Below are 20,441 nucleotides of genomic sequence, written 5' to 3'. Positions count from 1 at the left end.
CAGTTCTTTCAAGGGAAGAATACAGCGAGACCGAACAACAGCTCATTAGCGATGGCCTGCCACTGCAATTAAATGGCAAAGGGAGCAATTTAGTGCTCCAGTCTCCCACATTCTTCTCTGCATGGGTCTGCGGTATCAATGCAAATGTGATGAAGTAGAAAGAGGAGAGTGACATTGTGAAACAAAGCAGGACAGAAAATCACAGCGGGACGAGCCCAGGGACACTACCAGCAGCCCTGCCTAACAGGGCAAAAAAGAGCTGTTTGCAAACAGGTTTAACAGTCTACTTTCCTTCACTTGGGATCACACTCTAAGTAATGCAAGCACTTTTAGATATGAAGCACAAACAAAAAAGGAACACTGCTTTTTAAATACGAATTCGAAAATTCATCACTCTTTAATTACCAAACTATTCTGAAGAGTGGTAGCAGCTCCTGCCTAGAGCTGTCCCAGGGTCAATCAGCTGGGCTTTGATGCGTAAATGAGCCAGTAAAAAAAAAAAACTACAGCTTGGAAACAAATACTTCATGAGCACTTTGCACTGCATCCTGTAGTGCAACTCAGAAACAAAAAGAAAACAGACATTTAGACCTCAAAGGCTGGAAAAGATATAACCAAGCAGATTTTTTTGTCGCTGCTTCAGAAAAGGAAATTGAGTTCAGAAAAGGGCAATGACCTCAGCAGATGGGGATGAACGTTACCTCTAGTTACAGCACAAGGAAGCTGCCCCCCAGCCAAAAAAAAGCACAGGATATTGAAGACCAGAGAGCCTGAACAAACAGGAAGCATGCTCACGTGAACGTACATCAAAGTTTCGCACCAGAGTCAGGGACATCAGTGGAAGACTCACTACATACTACATATGAACATACAGGCAGGAGGTTCGTTTTTTTATCACTTTGCTTCCTGTGTAGTTTTCTACGTCAGAATAAGACATATAAGACTGCAAGGTGAAGTACAAATGAACTACTGGAAAACCCAGCTTATGTACTCTAAAACAAAATCTTACTTCACCCGGGAAGAATATCTGTTTGTATGGGGTCAGCAATTCCCATGAAAAGAGATGACTAGGGAGTTTCCTGTGAGAGGATGGCCATACTCCTGTGTGGGTGAGTCGTTTTTGTTTTTAATAAGCAGTCCATCCTTACATTTTCTAACCACTTTATCCAGTACAGGATCACAGCGGAGCCGGAGCCCAACCTCACAAACAAAGCGCGCAAGGCAGGATACTCCCTGGACAGCACGCCAGTCCATCACAAGGCACATACAAGCACACTCTCACACCAGGGCCGATTCTCACAGAAGCCAGTTAACCTACAAGCATGTCTTTTAACTGTGGGAGGAAACTGGAGAAACTGAAGGAAACCTACTGGAACAGGGGAGCACATACAAACTCCACACAGGTAGCACCCCAGGTCTGGAATTGTTAATGCTAAACATCTTTGATCATATCTCAACTAATTGTCAGAGCACCAAAGCTTCCTCTTTTCCTCCTAGGCAATAATTACAGTGTATGACATTCTGCTAAAAAACAGGTGATAAATTCATCAGAATGCCATGTTGCAAAGCCAAAGGCTTAAAGTAACGTCTGCCGTCTATTCATTTTACAGAAAAAAGTAATTTAAACCCATCGACAGAATCCCAGAAAAAACTTTAGTGGGAAGACTGACTTCATGACGGGAGTTCATTTTAAAAAGAAAAACGTAGCATCATTCAATAAATTAACACAATAGCAGAAAACAAATCACAACTTTAAATCTTCCATTCAATTCTGTAAAGTGTAAGCCAGCCCCTTTCTGTGAAATTCACACGGGATCACGAGCAATGAAAGCACTTCTAGATATTAAAGACAAATAAAAAAGGAAGCACACTGCTTTTTAAACATGAATACGAGCAGTTCTAAAATTCTAAAAAGTCTAAAATTCATCACTCTTTAACTAAGAAAATATTTGTAGCTAAAGCTACAAATATTCACGTGTTAGCAGCTGCTACAGCCTCATTTCCGTACCTCCTTAGCCTCCTCCACTGACGCACACAGCCTGCGCAGCTCCTCCTCATACTGCTCCCTCAGCTTGTCCACTTCCTGGTCATGGCTGGACACTTCCTCCTTCAGGGCCCCCTTGAGGGCAGTCAGCTCCCGCTCCTTCCTCCTCAGCACCTCCTCCTGGTCCTCCTTCACAATCATCATCTCCTGAAAATCCAGCTTCAGCTGCAACATATCCTGAAGAACATTGCAGGGGCAAAAATAAAAAAAACCCGCTACAGAACTAAATCCCATCTGATATTTTGATGGGTTCACAAAAACGAGGATCAGGACAGCAGAGTTTATATCAGCCAAAAGAAATTACAGTTACACTCTACCTGAATGAGGCTAAAAACACAGTTGTAACTCATGCATCAACACTATAAAACACAAAAACACATGTATAGAAACCACTTAGCAAAGTAAAATACCACAAGCATACCAGGACCCTGTTAAAGAAAATCCTTGTGAGCTTCTGTGAGCGCTTAATGGCGTCCTCTAACATTTTCACCGACTTCTTTCAGCCTGGAGTTTTGCTCTTAGCTGTCAGTCAAAACTTTCTTGTTATAAATAATAATCACAGTCCTGTAATGTTATCTGCACAAACAGTTGTAAAGGATTATGCACGTTGTTACGTGGTGTAGTTTTAAAAAGGAGCTACAATCGTGATCTTTAGCTGCATTCACATAAAGCATTCCAAAAAAGAAACAGTCAACCAGTCTCAGCACTGTGTCTAACAGTCAATCTAATTGTTCACCAAAACAACCCTGCAATTAAACATTGCTCTCAGATTGACAGTCTCTTCTGCCAGGAGCTCTGAGCACATCACATTCCAAGTACAAGGATTTGACAAGCAGTAAAACACAAAGCAACCTATTTTCCCAGCAATGTGGACAGTGGTCTAGGTGTGTATTGTAGAAGTTTAAATACAGCATGCCGTTTATAAGAACTACAATACAAAATGTATTTCTGCTGACCAAAGCTACAAAACTATAAAGAGAAATTCCCTGATGTCATCATAATAAGTTGTGAAATGTGTCTACAATATCATCTTTGTTAAAGGTTTTGCAAAATTATTCTGGGAGTAATTCATTGTTTGAAAAGCTATAAATTCCAAAACGGTCATGAATCTCCCTGTGTATAAGGAAAAACAAAAACAAAATGCTTTAAGTTTCATCAGGAAAATCTAAATAAACAGAGCTGAGTAAAGAGATTAATAAACATTTCCCCCATTTAAAAGGCGGGTACCATCTTAATTGGTTAAGCAAGTGCAGGCACGTTGCTACAGGAGAAGCCATGGATTCAAGCCCTACCTCCAGAATAGCCTCTTTCTCCTGCTCATCAGCCCCAGTTGTCTTGGCGCTGTCAAGCTCGTCATGCATCTCCGACAGCTGATCCTGGAGGTCCCGGATCTCCGTCTGATACTGCTCCCTCTCCATCTTTACCTGGAACAGCCTGCAAGGCACCATCCTGGCACTGAAGAGAAGCCTGGGCACATCGGCTAGAACACCAGTCACCCCCCATCCCTGAAAACCCACACTGCCTGCCTGTCGCATTCCCGCCAGTGCTAAGATTCTCTTATTCACATACAAAGCACTACACAGCTGGGCTCCATCTTAAAGTGGTAAAATTACATTGCTCCCTGGGCTCTGCATTGTAATGAATGAGCCTTACTGACCATCTCTGAAAATAGAAGGTGATGGGTCTTTCGAATAACAGGTCACCATTCTCTAGAGTTGCCTGCTGAATTATATCCAATCTAGCCTTTAAGCATGTTTAAATTGCATTCTGAATTTCATTAAAGTTCTTCATGGTTTGTGCTCCCCAGTGGTATAATTCTGTATTGTTTTGTGACACATCTAGCTACACATCCTAAAGCTTAGACTACACCTACAGCTCCAACCAGAGCTGCAGGGCTTTGGAATCCCCAGTCCAGTAGATGTCCATCGTTATCCTATCAATAGGCTGGGCTCTATTGTACTCCCTTATTAAGAGAATTAAAATACCGTTTTGGATGGGAGAAGCTTATGGGATAAGCCTTGCAGAAACTGAAGAAAATTCTGCAAGGGTGTCTAAACTTTAGCAATACATTGCTTAGCGGGGCTTTGAATGTGGCCTGAACAGTGAACCGAGAAAACGACAGGGGGAGAGGCTGAGGACTGCAAGGACAGTCTGTCAATGAAAAGCACAGCTTGGGATTGGTTTTTTTTTCTGCGGTCTCTTTTATTTACAGGACAAAGAGCCTAAACAGGATTCGCATGAGGGTGATAAGGTGTGAATGCATGATGTTTCATGACTAAAAGAACACCCTTCATCCACGTAGAGTAATAATTTAAACAATTCGAGTAGGTAGCTGCATCAGCACGCATAGGCTGCAAAGAGGAAGACTCCACAGCCAAATCATCGTCTCTTTTCTTTTCCTTTAGCATGGACTAAACCTTTACCTCTCCCTTTGCATAATTAAAACATTTCTAGCAGGCCATATGAAATGCAAAAAGATTAACACAGACTAACAAAAACCACAGACGGGTGTCGAACACCGTCATTTTCAGGAGTGTGAGTCAGAGAAAAACAATCCCTGTCTGTGAGCTGCAGCCACAGGGCTGTGAAAGGACCTGACCGGCTCTTACTCCTCTACTGTGACCTGCAGCTCCTTCTCCGTTTTGGAAAGCTGCTCCCTGAGTTTGCTGCACTCCTCCTGACTCCGCTCCAGATTCTTCTGCAGCTCCGTCACGTCTGCCTCGGCCTTCTCCCTCGTCTCAGTCAGGCGCCTGTGGGTCTGAAGTGAACAGAAACTCAACGATGCAAATCCGAACAGCAGAACTAGCTGTACTGCCCTGCAGGGCACCGCCAGGTAACTGTGCTTCACATTGGCATCAGTGTCCCAGAATACACATATTGGCCAAGGCAGGCATGTCCATTTCTGCCCTTCAGATTTGCACAAGGCCTTATGTACTGAAGCCATTGCTTGCATAATAGCACAGAAGTACCAGTCCTCTTCTAGGTCTTCTACCTAAGCCTTTGAGGATTCAAAGTGACCTACAACACCCGGTACACTGCGGTGCTCCAGGCCCGGGACTGGCCTGCCCTGGTTTACCATTATCGGTCTTCTGGACTAACACGAGTCCTTACCTCCTCTGGACAGACGTTAAAATACTACAGATGAAGTGCAGCATTAAAAATACCTTCGTTTCTTCCTCCAGCTGCTTTCTCAGCTCCGTGACCTTTCTTTCCAGTCCGTTTCTCTGCTCCAGCAGTAGTTTCGCTTCGGCCGAGGAGTCAGGGGTCTGCGATGGGAAAACAACGCCGACGCATTACACGGCGCCGGACAGGCCTCGCGCAAACTCGTTTCTCTGGGTCGTTGTGTAGAATGTGATAGAAGAGGCACAGACTAAAAATGGTGAACTAGTGGAGTGATTTTCCAGAGATTTTACATTGGAAATGTGAAGAGTAGTCTAATAATGATTTTTTACCATGTTTGTAGTAACCCTTTCGAGCTCATGTTTCCAGCAGCCACTTCTAATTGCACACATACTGCACATTTACTTTACTTTTACAGACATTCTCTCACACAACAGGAGCAATTAAAAGTTGCTCCTGCTCTAGTGACTTAAAAATTACATCATGCAAACCTGGCAGCAGTTATTACCAGTCAAGCAAAATATTTTGAACTCAATATTAAGAGCCAAATGCCAGCTTGGCTGCTCGTCGAGTCCAGTCCCAGCCTGGAAACAAAGTCTTACTTTGTTGTCCGTCTGCACATTCCCTGCAGCCCTCGACTTTAAAGTCTGGATTTTCTCAAAAACCAGGTTGACCTTCTTCTTGGTGGTGTCATCATTATCAGTGCTCCTGAAAAACAAAATAAGCCCCGACTTGACGACGCACTGATTTGCAACTTCTATCTCTTTGCACCATGGATCAAACCCAAATCCTGGAATTTCGGCTTCCAGGAATGTCTTGAAAGGCTCCCCCCCCTCATTCCCAGCAGGTCAGTAGATAACACTGCTTTAACTCTTCACCCCTGGCCTTCGTTTCCCTCCCTGGACAGAGCTTTTGAAAGCATCATAATACACCGATGGAGAACGCTACCACAGCTGATACTGCATTCAAAGAGCCCAAACAGAACATAAAAAGTAACAGCAGGGGTCCACAGAATTCTACAGGTACTACTGCAAAACCTAAAGAGAGATCTTTCCATTGGTAATGCACCCCTCAAACAAAGAGGCTCTCTACAAACTACACCTTCCTGCAGTTAACTTCCTTGCCTTGAAAACACCTGCAAAATACTGTTAAATCTGTTTATTGTTCCACATTCAGTTGAATGAGGAGGCCTTTTTCCCTCATCCTGTCTTCACTTTTATGTGGGGTCCCAAGCTGGCAAAATACATAAAAGAGTTTAGTGATGCACTTTGGTCTAGGGGACAACACCCAGGATGCACTTTGGCAGCATTCGGCAGTGTCCTCAGCCAGATGTTCAGGGCAGAATGAGGGGGTGGGGGGCTGTTGGAAGCAGACAGACTTCCCCCACAGCTGCAGAGGAAAGCCTTCTAGAACCCGCTGAGCTCAGTCCCACATCCAAGTGCGAGGTTATTAAATGATTCGAACACAAATAAAACCCACTGACAAATGACTACAATTACTGCTGTTGCTGGTGCAGAGAAAGGAAGATATAAGATGGGTATCGGTAGACATAAAAAACCTCCTTTTTGTGAAATTCCACAGATGTAGCAACAGATGTTGTGACAAGAGGGGCTAAGGCGTCTCCCTTAATTAGCGGAGACAGTGTGTAAGGAGAATTAAAGAGAAACTAGCAGTTTCTTCAAGGCACAAAACTTCCCTCAGGGAGGGTATAGGAGTTAGGATTTTAATTTCTTTGAAAGACCAGTAAGAGTGGAAGCCTTCCTCTGCATTTAGAAAGTCTTACGTTTCTTTTTGACGGTTTCTAAGGTCAGGGTGCTGAACTTAGAACACCAATCCCCTGCGAGTCTGTAAAATATTAATTTCCACCCTCAAAAGCAGTTTTTAAAAGAAGCGAGCTCTACAGTCCTGAAGGTGATCCAATGTTCACATGATAAGCAGTAAAGGGTGATGTGAGCACACACAGCTGTCAGAGCTCTTGCTTTGCTTGGTGAGCAAGAATACAGAACACCTCAACTTTTATCACTAACAGCCAGGCTCAGATAAGGAAACGTAAAAAAACCGTGCTGAAAATTTTAAAATGTTTTCACATTCTTTCGACTGTCATTACACTACTCTTCATCCTCAAGCTCCTTTTAGAATTTCTCATTTTTTATATCCTGCCGGGAACAAATACTAGTATAAACATTTCAAGAAGAGGAACATTAAACAAACAGCTATCAAAAAAAGCTACATCAGCCAACATGGCTCCTGTTTTTCTTTCAATCACTGTCACGCACCACAGAAGGTGCATTCTGAATTTGTGCGCAGTGTTCATCAAGAGATAAATATATACTGACCCGTCCTTGAGGTAATTGAATAAGATCTGTTTTGCAGTCTCCTCGTTTGTTTGTTGTGAAAGCTCTTGCTGACCTTTTAAAAGATCAGGTGTTGCCTGTGTGAGAAGAAAAAAAAGCATAAAATAACACAAAACATCTGATGTAAAACATAGAGGCGACCTGACCATACATTGTAGTTTTTCCTTTTTCTTCTGCTTTACTGTGCCTGGTTGAGCTTTGAGATGACGCCATGAAAGGGCACCCCACAAGATAAAATGGATTAATACAATTTGTCTGTTTCATATGAGAAAACCTCTGTTTCTATTTCCAAGCAAATACAGTATATCTACAGTAAGTATACTTAAAAAGAGTCATTTTCTTAGCACTTTCTTATAATCCCGGATTGACCTAATGATTATGATTTATCTTTGGGAAATCCTGCGTTGAGAATTATTGATTTTAGCAGCAACTGGTTCACGTTCATTTCAACAACACCAATCACGTATTTCGTTTCAGAGCCCATACTGTACCTGCGTGTCCCTTTCTCCGTCAGACTTTTTACTAGCGCTCCAGGTAGTCTTGGCCAGAGGTGAAGCTACTGTGGTGGACAGCACTTTTATAGACCTTGGCATCTTTTCCTCTTCATATCCCTTACTTTCAAATGGTAGCGTGGAAGACCGACATAATACTGGCTTGCTTCCCAGATTGGTTGCTTTTCCACTGTTGCAGCCTGGTGATGGCCTGAGGCTGCTGTCCTGTACAGGACCTTCGTCGTCGACTTTGCCGACATCAGAACTGCTGGGCTGGCCAGACTGAGAGGCTTTGGCTGCCAGGCTCGAACCTGGAGCTGCCTTCTGCTGACGCAACCGAGAGGGCCTGAGCAGGCGTTCAGTTGATTTGCCCTGATTCTCGCGGAACAGATCCGAGTAACCTGCATCCCCCCGCAGGCCAAAGGGGAGTGCGCTGTCCACACTTCTGGACCGTTTGAAATCTTCGGGATTGATCCTGTTCCGTCTCCCAGCCCGGCCCCTCCTCTGAGGGCTGTGCTTCTTGTCAAACTTGTCGATGAGCTCCTCCACCCCAGGGATGGAACCCGTGTCAATGTCGCGCCCCGTGCCAGGCACGAATGGTATGTAACGCCTGTTCTCGTGCCTGTTGATGTTTTCCGCGTAGAGGGCGTCGTCTTGGTCATCCTGCAGGAGCTTGTTGGCGGACGTCACCGACGCTGCGGTCGTGGACGAACCCGACGACCTTCGGGACCTCGAGGACTCCAGCACGGGCCCGCTGGAATCGTACCGGCGAAGAGGGAGGATGTCAGGCCCCGGACTTTTACGCTCCAAACTGGAATCGGTGCTGCTGGTGGTGGTACCTGGAGTTCCAGCAGTGAGCTTGGGGGTGTCAGCTGAACAGCTGACAGCACTGGAAGACTGAGGGCCCACTTTCTCCTGGCACGCTGGAGGACTGGGTTTGACCACTGCGTTATTCTCGGGTTGGGGGTTCTCGAAGCTTGAGGAACGTATTGGGGAAGAAGCCCTCAGTGGCAAGGAACTCCCAAACCGGCTCCCTGTCTCGGCAAAAGAGGCCGGCCTTGGAGGAAGGCTGTGACACCCTTCCAAATTCCAGCTGTTATTCTCTGGATCGTAAGGCTTTAGGAGCTCCGGGTGCCTCTGAAAATTCAAGAGGGTGGAGGTCTTCCTTGACATTTCTTTAAACTCTGTGACCCCATTGTGTGACCCGCTGAACAGCATCTGCTTCTGAGATCTGTACTCCACAAAGGGGTTCTCCGAACGCGAGAGCTTGCTTCCCTTAAAGTCATACTCATGGTAGTGGTCAATAAATGATTCCCCCTCGTCTTTGCAGGGAGCGGAATATCCATTCTGGGGCCTGCAGGGCAGCGATTCTCTTTCCCGGTTGTTCAGCACAACATAGGGATGACCGTCAATGCCCTGAACGCGGATGCTGACGCCATACGACCCGGTCCCGTTGCTCTGAGATCTTCCTGTGCGATCACACTGCATGTAATCTTGCTGAATTGGGCTGCTTGGAATACCACCAACTCTGTACGACTCCATGGCAAAACCCTTTCCACTGGCTGAAGTCTACAGCTGCAAGCAAGAACGTAATCTCATTATTAATCCGAAAAGATGCTATCGGAATAACATTTGCTAACATTTTGCAATTCTGGCCACTAATTTAAGTTCAAAGATGCAGCGCTTTAATAATATAATTCACTTAAATCACATTTAAAGCCCCCAAATGCTTGCTTGCTTAGTCAGTCACTCAGATCACTTTAAATTCTGTAGAGGGCACTTCCAGCCAACAATGTCAAAGTCAATGGGTACCATATACTGATGCCACAGAAAAAAACTCACAGTTAAACCTTCAAACAAAAAAAAAAACACTACAGATATATTTTGATAAATAAGGTTCAAGAGGGGAGCTGTGAAACAAGTCGAGGTTAATTCCACATTGAAAATGAAAAAGAAAAATTTTTGATAGTGGAGTCTTCTTCAAATGGTTTATATCCTTGTACCTTACCTCTCTCCCCCTCACACTTGAAGAATGTTCACCAGCCAAAATGTTGCGTTGTTTTCTTCCAACTTTTCAACATGGAATTAACCTTAGTTTTATTTTGATATGTGTGCTCTGAAAAATAATGTCAAACTCTTTTTATAGTAATGCTGGTTGCCAACCTCGAAGTACGATAAGATTAAAACGTAGATGTTGAGAGAATAAAAATAAGAGACATGCCAGACAGGGGATTATGGGAATACATCCACCCCCGTGTGAAAAAAGCTAAACATACCCAGCATTCCTGGCCCTGCACCGTATCTGTACATTATATTTGAACCCCCACACCCCTGACTGGAATGCAAAGACTTGGCAGACTGCAGAGCAAATGAAAGATTTTGCACAGGTAACAGTGCATTAGAAAGCATCTCTCACTCACAGGTTGCTGTGGGTTTGCCCACTACAGCTCTTTGTTGTGCTTCTATACCCAGTCTAACAAAGCATGCAAACTGCTTGGACAGAGTGGGACACTGTTCATCAAAGGAACTGGAACCTCAAGTCAAATTACCTCAACGTTCGCAAATCAAAACCTTAGTGTGTTTTCTCAATAAATTACAAAGCCGTACAAAAAAGATCAAAATACTCCCAGCAAACGTTTGTTCAAAAATGTTTTTAATTAGTAATTGCATATACTACAGTCATATGCTATAAGGCCGATTTTATTATTGCAACACATCCACTGTGTTGTACCTGCTGCTGGGCCTGTAGGTTTTCAGATTCTGACTTTATGATCAATAACCCATACTTTATACAGTATGTAACACGGCTCAGAGCAGTGATCTCCCACTAACCTTTATTAATGGAAAGCACGCTCCTAACGCAATGCCCTCTGAATGTGTTTTTTTGATTGAGTCATAAGAGCCCGACAGATACTGAGACCCTGGATTCATCTATGTTAGCTTCCACCACTTGCTAGTTCTTCCCACGTACTGTACCACACCTCCACCTCCTCCTCCTCCACCTGTCCCGTCTCTTCAGAATGATCATCTCCTGCGATAACCACTTCTTTCTCCACACACACCTGCGCGTTCACTAAGGTTGCCCACGTCAGCAGCAGTAGCCGAGAGCCGCACTGCAGTGAGTACAGGGGATTTACAGTACATCACTTCAGGGGCTGTGCAACAGCGATTCCAGCTGGCTTTGGTCAACAGCAGCAGACTTTGGGATTTCAAAACCAGCCCAGTAGTAGTAGAAAAAGGGTAGAAAGTGGACACACTAGGGAAAGGCTGAAAGGCTGGCTCATGCCTGGCTTGCCCTGTATAAATCACATTTCAAACGCCTGCTGACCCCTAAGTCTGTGACATGTAACAGTACACTATGGGAACCAAGAACCCTCCACACAACATGAGCTTTGAAAGGTGCGGATAAGTTCCCATCCAGTCCCCCAGTGGTAAAGTGACTCAACAAAGAAAAATAAATGCAAGCAGGTGAACAGACTACTAAATATTTGCTTAGTCTGCAAAAAATACTACACTGTCAGTGAAATGCAATGGCACATCCACAAATTGTTTCATCTTCTTAGCTGTGAGCAATAATGTATCCTTCTAACTTCCATTAATGTATACACAACACAATGAAGAAGCAGCAGAGAAAAATAGAGGTGTATTTTACATACAGCAGCTTCTATACTAAAACAGAAAAGAGTTCTAACTGTAACACGTATTATGGCCAATCTTGATACTTTGTTCCAGAATAGTCAAATTAATAGCTTCTCTTAGTCCCCAACCATTTGAGCTCAACTCTGCCTACACACTTGTAAATACTGGCTTGTTTCAGCCCTAGATCATATTTCTCTTAATTGAGTGGTTAGAAGATGAACTCTCAGCAAAACGTTCCATTATTGCCATGTCTGTTTCAACCTTTTATGCCTGGGCTTTATTTAACAATGCAACACTGTGAAGCAAACTGAAGACAATTATAGAAAGAAATCAGAGGAGACATTAAATACCGATAACGCAGAAGAGATCCTATTTTCCTTAATGTCTTCATCTTAATGTAATCACTGGAGTGTGGTTTTCAAGCTGAAGCTGTAAACGTAGAGCTATATCTGTATTCAACCAGGTTTTTGAAGTGGCTCCATAACTCTGTCAAACACTGTTTCCAAAGTGCCCATGTAATAAATCTCTTTGAAGTAATAGAAACGCAGGAAAATGTTGCTATACAAATTATTTTATTCTCTTCCATTCTTGCAAGTCTGGAGTGAATGAATTAAATCTGAGCAATAGGCTCAGTATACAATTTTTACGCCGACCACAAACAAACTGAAATAAAGTCCAACCATAAAGTTAACTCCACCATCTTTATGTGCACCGCAATTTAAAAGAGAAAATCCATACCCTGTTAGTTCAATTATATTAAATTTAGCCATTTTGAATTACCAAGAGGTTAGGTATAACCTTTGATAAACAGGGACCAGCAAAAATATGTTCACTTTCAAAATGCATTGAAAAAACTAAGTTAATTTAGAAAATAATAGATCCTTTTTAAATTCTGCATGCATACCAACCCAGTGCTAACAGTGCCCAAGGGCATTTAAAAAATGCTCACACAGATGTCTCAGACCTTTTCCAAAGATCACTAGGGAACAAGAGCCAGGATACTCCAGTCAGTGCATGAAACCTATCCATTTTTCTAATGTGAAACTGAACTTGAAGTTCATAGATGCTATTCCTATGTTAATGAGGAACAGTTAAGAAACCAACTCTAATTTACATTTGCAAAGGTTCAATGGGGATTCAATTTTGCTATATTTTTGCAAAAACAAACATATTGCTTTAAATCTGATATAGAAAACAAACCCATGCTTAGATTTATTCTAAAATAAAATTAGATTTATTTTAGATTTATTCGGATTTAATTCCTTATTTGCCACTGTATATCAAACTGCAGTCTGCGGGTCTCATTCATGTAAAGGCATTCAGGAGATTACAGTCGTAATATTTCCATTTCAAGCTTAGACTCAGACATCACCTAACGCACATACATTTTGAATGACCACAATAATATTGAAATATTTTGAATGAATAAGCAAAAGAACCCAAAACAAAGACTTTTTGTACTTCTGCACAATGCATTTGGAGATAAAGGCAGTATAAGTACTTTGAATAAGCAATGTGCATGCAACATCTTTTACACAAGAACATTTGAGTCACTATATTATCGCAACAACTCATCTGGTAAGTCTGGTAAGAAAAATATATGTTACTGACATACATTTAACCGATAGCTAACACATAGTTATTAGAGTTAAGTATTGAATCACATATTGATTACAGTACATCTGACAGAACTGTTTTAAAAAATGAAGTCTTTGTCCAGTTTCTGTTTGCTAAATAAACAGCAGCCAGCAGCCAGCAGCCATACCACCCTGCAACTCAATTTACAACCCGCTGAAGCTCAGCAGGTGTGAGCTTGGTCAGTACCTGGATGGGAGACCTCCTGGGAAAGCTAAGGTTGCCGCTGGAAGAGGAGTTAGTGGGGCCAGTAAGGGGCACTCACCCTACGTCTGTGTGGGTCCTAATGCCCCAGTATAGTGACGGGGACACTATACTGTAAAAAGGCGCCATCCTTCAGATAAGATGTAAAACCGAGGTCCTGACTCTCTGTGGTCATTAAAAATCCCAGGGCGTTTATTGAAAGGAGTACGGGTGTTAACCCGACATCCTAGCCAAATTTCCCATTGGCCTTTTCCATTCATGGCCTGCTAATAATCCTCATCTTCGAATTGGCTTCATCACTCTGTTCTCCTCCCCACTGATAGCTGGTGTGTGGGGAGCCTTCCGGCGCACTATGGCTGCCGTCACATCATCCAGGTGTGGCTGCACTTTGGTGGTGAAGGGGAGTCCACATTACCTGTAAAGCACTTTGAGAGGAGTTTCCAGAACAGTGCTATATAGGCATAAGTAATTATTATTATTATTATTATTATTATTATTATTATATAAACTTTTATTTATTTTAAACTTTTGTTTTCATGTGCAACAGTCAATCACTGCTACCACGAGCCTCAGACTTAACAGTCATTTTTAATCACCCTTCCCACCGGAAACATGGGAGGCCATTGATCAAAGCAGCTTGAGGCTCAGCTGGCGATATACACCAGCTTTTTTACAACCGGCTTTTCTTCAGAGCTGCATCAATAACCCGTCTGCAAATTTTAAGAGCTGAAGCGCAGTATTAACCATGGCTACCGCCTGCATAGAATTGCCATGATTTTTCAGAGGGGCGGTGAAGGATGAGAAGAGGAAATGTCAAAGTTGCTGAGGAAAACAGGATAATGGGCTTGGGCATTAAGAGTGCCTTGTTGCTCGAAATAACTAAATCTAGGCCTTCCTTCCTCCTGCGAGAAACAGCTATATGCAATGGCAGACTGAGCAACAGCTCTGTGGGAAGCCTGCAGCCTCAGTGCATCTCAAAAACGGCTGTTAAAAATGCACCAGTCAATTCTCTGCTATTGCCACATTGTAATTATGCCGCTGTGGACAATGATGCGTCTCAGAAGAGGATCTTATTTAGTAGGTGGAGAGAATCTGGCTCCAAAGGATGCAAAAGGTGTTATTTTACGTCAGGAAATGTAGGAGTTTGCCTTAATCATTCTGATGCTGTATTAATTAAGCAACGTGATAGGTAATATTGACATGTACATAAAACTGGAAAGCACCAACTTCATCAGTTCATACATATGCTCACTATTAAAGTTGCCTAAGGAATCTGCTGTCTTATATGGGCCGGAGCGACCTACTGCGTTTCTACACTACATTTCAGAATCAATTACACTGGACCACAACTAGTAAAATCACATTGTTCAGTATGGATTAACTGACCACCATACACTTGCTCTTTAATAACCTAGAAATGGATTAACTGGAACAATGTGGCTGAATTGCCATTTCCAGTAGCATTTTTTAAATCAATAAACCATGCAAAATACAATGGAATAAACATACTGAAATAATAAGCTTTGGACTGTACAGTCCTCTCTAACAGATCAAGGCATCTGTACTACTACAATAAAAAAAAACTCATACGCAGCTTCTCCATCCATCCGTTTTCTAACCACTTCTTCCAATTCATGGGACGCGGGGAAGCCAGAGCCTATCCCAGCAAGCAACAGGCGCAAGACAACGGGACCCTAGTCCGTCTCAGGGCACACCGTCAGACGAGCACACTCTCACATGAAGGCCTGTTTCTCCAGAACCCAATTAGCCTACCAGTATATTTTACCAGTACCAGTACTGTTATGCCCCCAAGCTCTGGAACTCTCTGCCCAAGGATATCAGAGAGTCACCTTCTCTAAACTCCTTCAAAGCCAGACTCAAAACCCTCTTCTTCAGAAAAGCCTTTACTGAACTGGTTCCATTCTTCACCCCTCTGCTCTTCTTAGTACCACCACCCACGGTCTCCTCTATACTGTATATTGTAATTGTGTCTTATCTTGTGTATTCTTCTTATTTATTGTTGTCATCCTGTAAAACGCTTTGAGAAGCCACCTTTAAAGGCGCTATATAAAATAAAGTTTATTATTATTATATTTTGGGACTGTGGGAGGAAACCCACATGAACACGGGGAGAACATACCAACTCCACACGGACAGACCGAAAGGATACAGTGCTAACCACTGCGCCATCGCGCTGCGCCAGTTTCTGCTCAATGCAACCAAAACTCACGCACAAAAAACAGCTCTTCTTAAAAAACTATTAATACTCAAAGAACTGAGCCTAATACTTTCCAGTCCCCACAGAAGGAAGAGGAGAACAATATGAGTGAGTAATGCTGAGGCCCTTATCCGAAGGAAAATAGTTTCAGCAGAGAAAAAACAAACAATAGTTGCTTTGAGCCCGAGTATCACATGGATCCAGCACATAGGGGCTTTGAGGTGTTAACGCTGTGCTTTTCCTCACATTGTGCTCCGCAGAAGCACTGCTTGCTGTTTGGGAGGAAGCAAGTTTGCTTCCAAAACCATTTTTTTTTGCAGTAGCATCCTGTGCCTGCACATTGAGCAGAGTGCAGCGGTGAGTCACACGAGGGGGACGACATGTCAAAAGACATCATCTTTGATCTTCCCAGCGGCCACGCTATCTCATTTGCCATTCATCGCTGTAGCCTTGAAAAAACAATTCAAGGGATTTTCATCCACAATTAAAGAAACGGTTACATCTCTGCGTCTGCCCCACAACTCTTCCAGGCCCAAGACTGCAGCTGTTCAAGGTGTTGGTTGGAAAAGGTGTACCCTCCCCTCTCTCCTGGCCTAAAGCACCGATACTCTGTAATTACATAATTACGGTAATAATGGCCTTTAGCTGCAAATTCTACAAAGCCACTGTAGGCTCTGTGTTGCCGTTCTTGGCTACATTTTCTCTAATCCAGAGCTCAAGAGCCCTGAAATGAGAAGGTGGCATTTTTGTAAACTGCCTGTTACCAACATTAGTCAAAGAGCAACTTATGTCTAGGTATGTAGTTCTGCACAGAACTCTTTTGAGAAACAAACAGCAATTAACCATTTTACAGTAAGCACTGTACTGTCACTATTTCCAGACCACTTAACCCAGTATGCCCCAGGCCTGCTTGTCATCACAGGTTTTCTGATGTTTTTCTGCACAGAAATGTGAATAAATTCCTTAATTGAATCCTTAATTGGAGTGTTTTACTAAGACATCGCTGATATTTTCAAGAGACCTACAAATATTTGCAAGTAATGCAGAATCATCCTTTTGTAGAACCTGGAAAACTATTCAATAAATCGAAGTAAGCTAATGAGCAGTTCAATTAAGAGTTTAGTGGGGAAAAAATGCTAGAGATGAGAAAGACCAGGGACTTTGGGCCTCAGGATCAGAAACACAGAACACTTGATAGTTTGTCTTTTTCAATTAAAATAATACTAAACATAAACAACGGAAGGTTATTTGATCCAGAAGAAATAGTACATTGAATACCTGTTAACAAAACTTCTGTACAGCCTTTGTAGAAAATAAGTGGAATGTACACTTTTGTATCTAATTGTCCAAACATCCCAACCCTTGAAAATGACTTCAATGCTTGCTAGTTTGTTTATTGAAGACATACTGGAAATAAACTCCCGCGACTCCTTTAACAAGCCAACTCCTGTAGAAAATGAAGAATTTCATTATCAGCCATCGCGCAACTCTGAAACTGCACCTGTGAAACACGAACCCCGTCGTCTAATCTCTCCACCTCGACTGCTGATTGCCTTCTCGGAAAACGAAAAATCAAGCACTATTTTCCATCTCCAGAGGATCTTGTCTGCCAACACCTAGGGTGGTCTCTCTGACGAGGTTAACTGACAAGAATCTTTTAAACTGTACAACATAGCCATTTCAAAGTTTTTTCTTGTAGCAAACACAGCACACTGTAACACTGTTGAAAAGGGACGTTTTCTGCTACCCTCTTGAGCAAAACTCGCACCCAATGCCTCTTGGCCCTTATTAATTAGATGACGCTTTGAAGAATGTTAATCAGCACCGACAGAAAGCCTGTCTTTTTTCAAAAACAGTTCACATCGCATATTAAACGCTAACTCTAGCTCAATTTAACACCGTCGACGCCTGAAAAGGGGTGAATTACACTGAAATCAGATAAAGCGGAAAAAAAGCTTGCCAAAACTACTTTCCCACGCTGTAACTTAAGGACAATTACAGAAAACAGCCACAAAACCCCGAAAATGCGGTGTATACTTACCAGTTTCTTAACGCAGACAAGTACATATAATGATTCAAAAGTTTTTTAATAGTAAGTTAGAAGTTGCATAGAAAGTGCCATGCCGCTGGCGATAATCACAGAGACTTGTTGCAGAGCTCTGGCAGGCTCGCTCTCTCCTACAGGGCATCCAGCAGCCCCGCCCCCAGCCTGGCTTCGCTTCCCTCTGGCCCCGCCCACTCCCGCCTGGCGGCGGCGCTCCGCACAGGTGACATGCGGGCCGCGTAGCTTAGCAACGCTGACTCTACGGGCGTTCGGAGAAGTATTTGGGTTAGTGTGCACACGAGCAACATTTGGATGGATGCGGGCAGTATGCTTTTGGGGAAAAATACTTTTTTAACTGGACTTTTAGGTGAACGTTATACTCTTGAAAGTTCACTTTTAACTTCACAAACCAAAGACAAACGCACTGGCGGTTTCTGTGTTTCAAAAGGCCTGCTGCGCCACTTTGCGTCTCCCGTCATCACGCCTTTTCGTTTTTTTAATCTACATTATATCCATATATTTCGATTTTCCCTGGTCCACCTTGTATAGAATCTGGAAAAGTTATTTTTAAGGAATAGTTTCCATCACTGTCAATATGAATGACAAATCTATAGAACTACTTACTGTATGTATCCTGTAATTCACTCTGAGGTACAGTGCCATTTCACTCAAGTAGTAGGGCTTTAATTTGAAAGTAAGGCTAGTAAATTCATTTCAGAATCAGCTATTACCGTCGTCAAACATGGCTTTCACTGTTTGTCGGTAAGACTGCTCTGAAGGACACTGATAGCAACAGATGATTATTTTAAGCAAAACAGGAACACGTTTCCAGAGAGACCTGTGTGTGAGCTGTCTGATAAGAGAGGGAGGCAAGCTGGCTGCATTGTGTTTTCTGTACCTCCTGCTCAGATACTGTTGATCTTTTTGACAAAAAAAACATCACTCGCAGTATACCATTGTGAATAAGCAGAAATGTTTCGGAACAATGCGATCAGAATTGCTGTTCAGAGGCGGTACCTCATGATGTGTGTTTCAGTTCTCTGAAGTTGAATCTTGTTTCAAGAAAACAAGGGCATGTTTTTTCCCCCTACTAATAAGACTATTGCGTTTCACTGCGCCGGTGTGTTTATGTTAAATATGCGTCTCAATTTACCCCATAACATTTTCTCCCTAATGTTCTCAAATGATATTTCCAGTAAGTATTTACATACACACAGAACAGAGACTAATTTCATTGCTGTTCCCTCACCGCCCCGTCACCGTAGTTACGAAAGAGTAGTGCAGATACTGTAGCTCTGCGACTGAACACCTCTGTTCCCTGAGCAGGTAGAGTTCGGGCAGGTTCCCTCCACTGCCTGGCAGATCCCAAATTTTTAATATTCCGTGCCCACTACTACCACGGGGGTTTTGTGTCGTGGGTGGGCCATGGCGACGTGCCCACTGAGCTCTGGGCTACATCATGAGCAGGCAGAAAGGTACGCAGTGTTCCTTCAATAATAATATATTATAGACTGCTTACACCGGTAAGAATTGAGGAATGGTGTCATTCCGTCCGCAGTGCTCATTATCTCTCACCAGCTACTGTTACTGCACAAAGTGCGGTGACCCGTATTACTAGGCTGTGGTGTGATTTCCCTTTTCTCCAGAGCATTCAGCAAGGCCAATACCGCCATCTAGTGCTCGATTACATTTTTGCAATATTACTGGAATTGAGGGCACACGTAACAGTGCATGACAAATCTGCGTACCCCTGTTCCTGGAGAACCACAGTCCAGCAGGTCTTGTTGGAAAGACGTGGGTTTTGTAAATGAACTTGGTTCAATTAAGCAAGGCTTAAAGCGACAGGGTGCTGGTATTTGCATTTCACTCCATCTGAAAACTGCTTAATTAACTGAAAGAAACCGCCCATTTCAGCTGTCAGAATGAAAACAAGATTTTAGAAACGTTGGTTTAAGGATGGCCTATATAATCATCTGGATAGTGGCTCTGTATACTTCTCGTATATCTGCCTTCCTACAAAAAAACTGAAAAATTATTATTAATAATAATAATTATAATTGGCTGCAGATGGCCACTCTGTAGAACATTTCCAGTCTTCTGAAATAAATTATTTGCTTTTACACCCAAATTTCTAAGTGTAACCTATTAATACTTTGTGAATGCTTGCTGTGATTAATATATGAACTGTAGTGTTCAAACGAGCTCGTGATGTATGTTTACATATTGTGCTTCTCATTCTTTCTTTCCTGACTGTTGTTTGCTGCCAAGTCACTTTCTAGAAGACCAGAGATGGGAAGAATTCTTGTTAAAAGCATGCGGCACTATGAGGTCCAACAAAGATGGTGTGAGAAGAGAGGGCCAGTAGTGTAATGTAATAAGCCCAGGTCTTTGAAGTGCGTTGTTATGGGGAGCAGAAAAGAGGTTTCAGAAACACTCAGTCAAAACCAGCTGCCCCTGCTTTGTTGTGCTGTGTGTTTTCGTTTCTTGATCTGTGGGAGTGGGAAAACTAGATGTGTAGGGGCAAACTTTAATCTTAACTCCTCGGCATTGTATAATGTTACAAACACAATGGAGCATTGTTCTCGGTAGATATGTCCCAGCTGGGCTGGACAGAGCATGCTCAGTACAGCGCAGGGGCTCTTCAGTGCTGACCCAATGCAAGCAATCTTTCACTCAAATATCTTAGCTGGCC

The 20,441-nt window shown here is 42.9% G+C and overlaps 1 protein-coding gene across 1 annotated transcript in view; it reads right to left on the bottom strand.

Moving 5' to 3' along the window:
- cgnl1 (cingulin like 1) overlaps positions 1–17,913 on the bottom strand; it is a 41,316-nt gene extending 23,403 nt beyond the window's left edge. The window contains exons 1-8 of the mRNA XM_088920547.1: positions 17,747–17,913; positions 8,010–9,584; positions 7,501–7,595; positions 5,767–5,872; positions 5,209–5,310; positions 4,654–4,802; positions 3,337–3,478; positions 2,009–2,221 (exon numbers count right to left, since the gene is read on the bottom strand). Coding sequence (XP_088776673.1) covers positions 2,009–2,221; positions 3,337–3,478; positions 4,654–4,802; positions 5,209–5,310; positions 5,767–5,872; positions 7,501–7,595; positions 8,010–9,551 — 2,349 coding nt within the window. The 5' untranslated portion in view covers positions 9,552–9,584; positions 17,747–17,913. The remainder of the gene's footprint in view (positions 1–2,008; positions 2,222–3,336; positions 3,479–4,653; positions 4,803–5,208; positions 5,311–5,766; positions 5,873–7,500; positions 7,596–8,009; positions 9,585–17,746) is intronic.
- Positions 17,914–20,441: the final 2,528 nt, after the last annotated feature.

Source organism: Atractosteus spatula, chromosome 7 (genome assembly GCF_055471065.1).
Source record: "Atractosteus spatula isolate fAtrSpa1 chromosome 7, fAtrSpa1.hap1, whole genome shotgun sequence".
Lineage (NCBI taxonomy): Eukaryota > Metazoa > Chordata > Actinopteri > Semionotiformes > Lepisosteidae > Atractosteus > Atractosteus spatula.
This window is presented reverse-complemented; position numbering and strand designations above follow the sequence as displayed.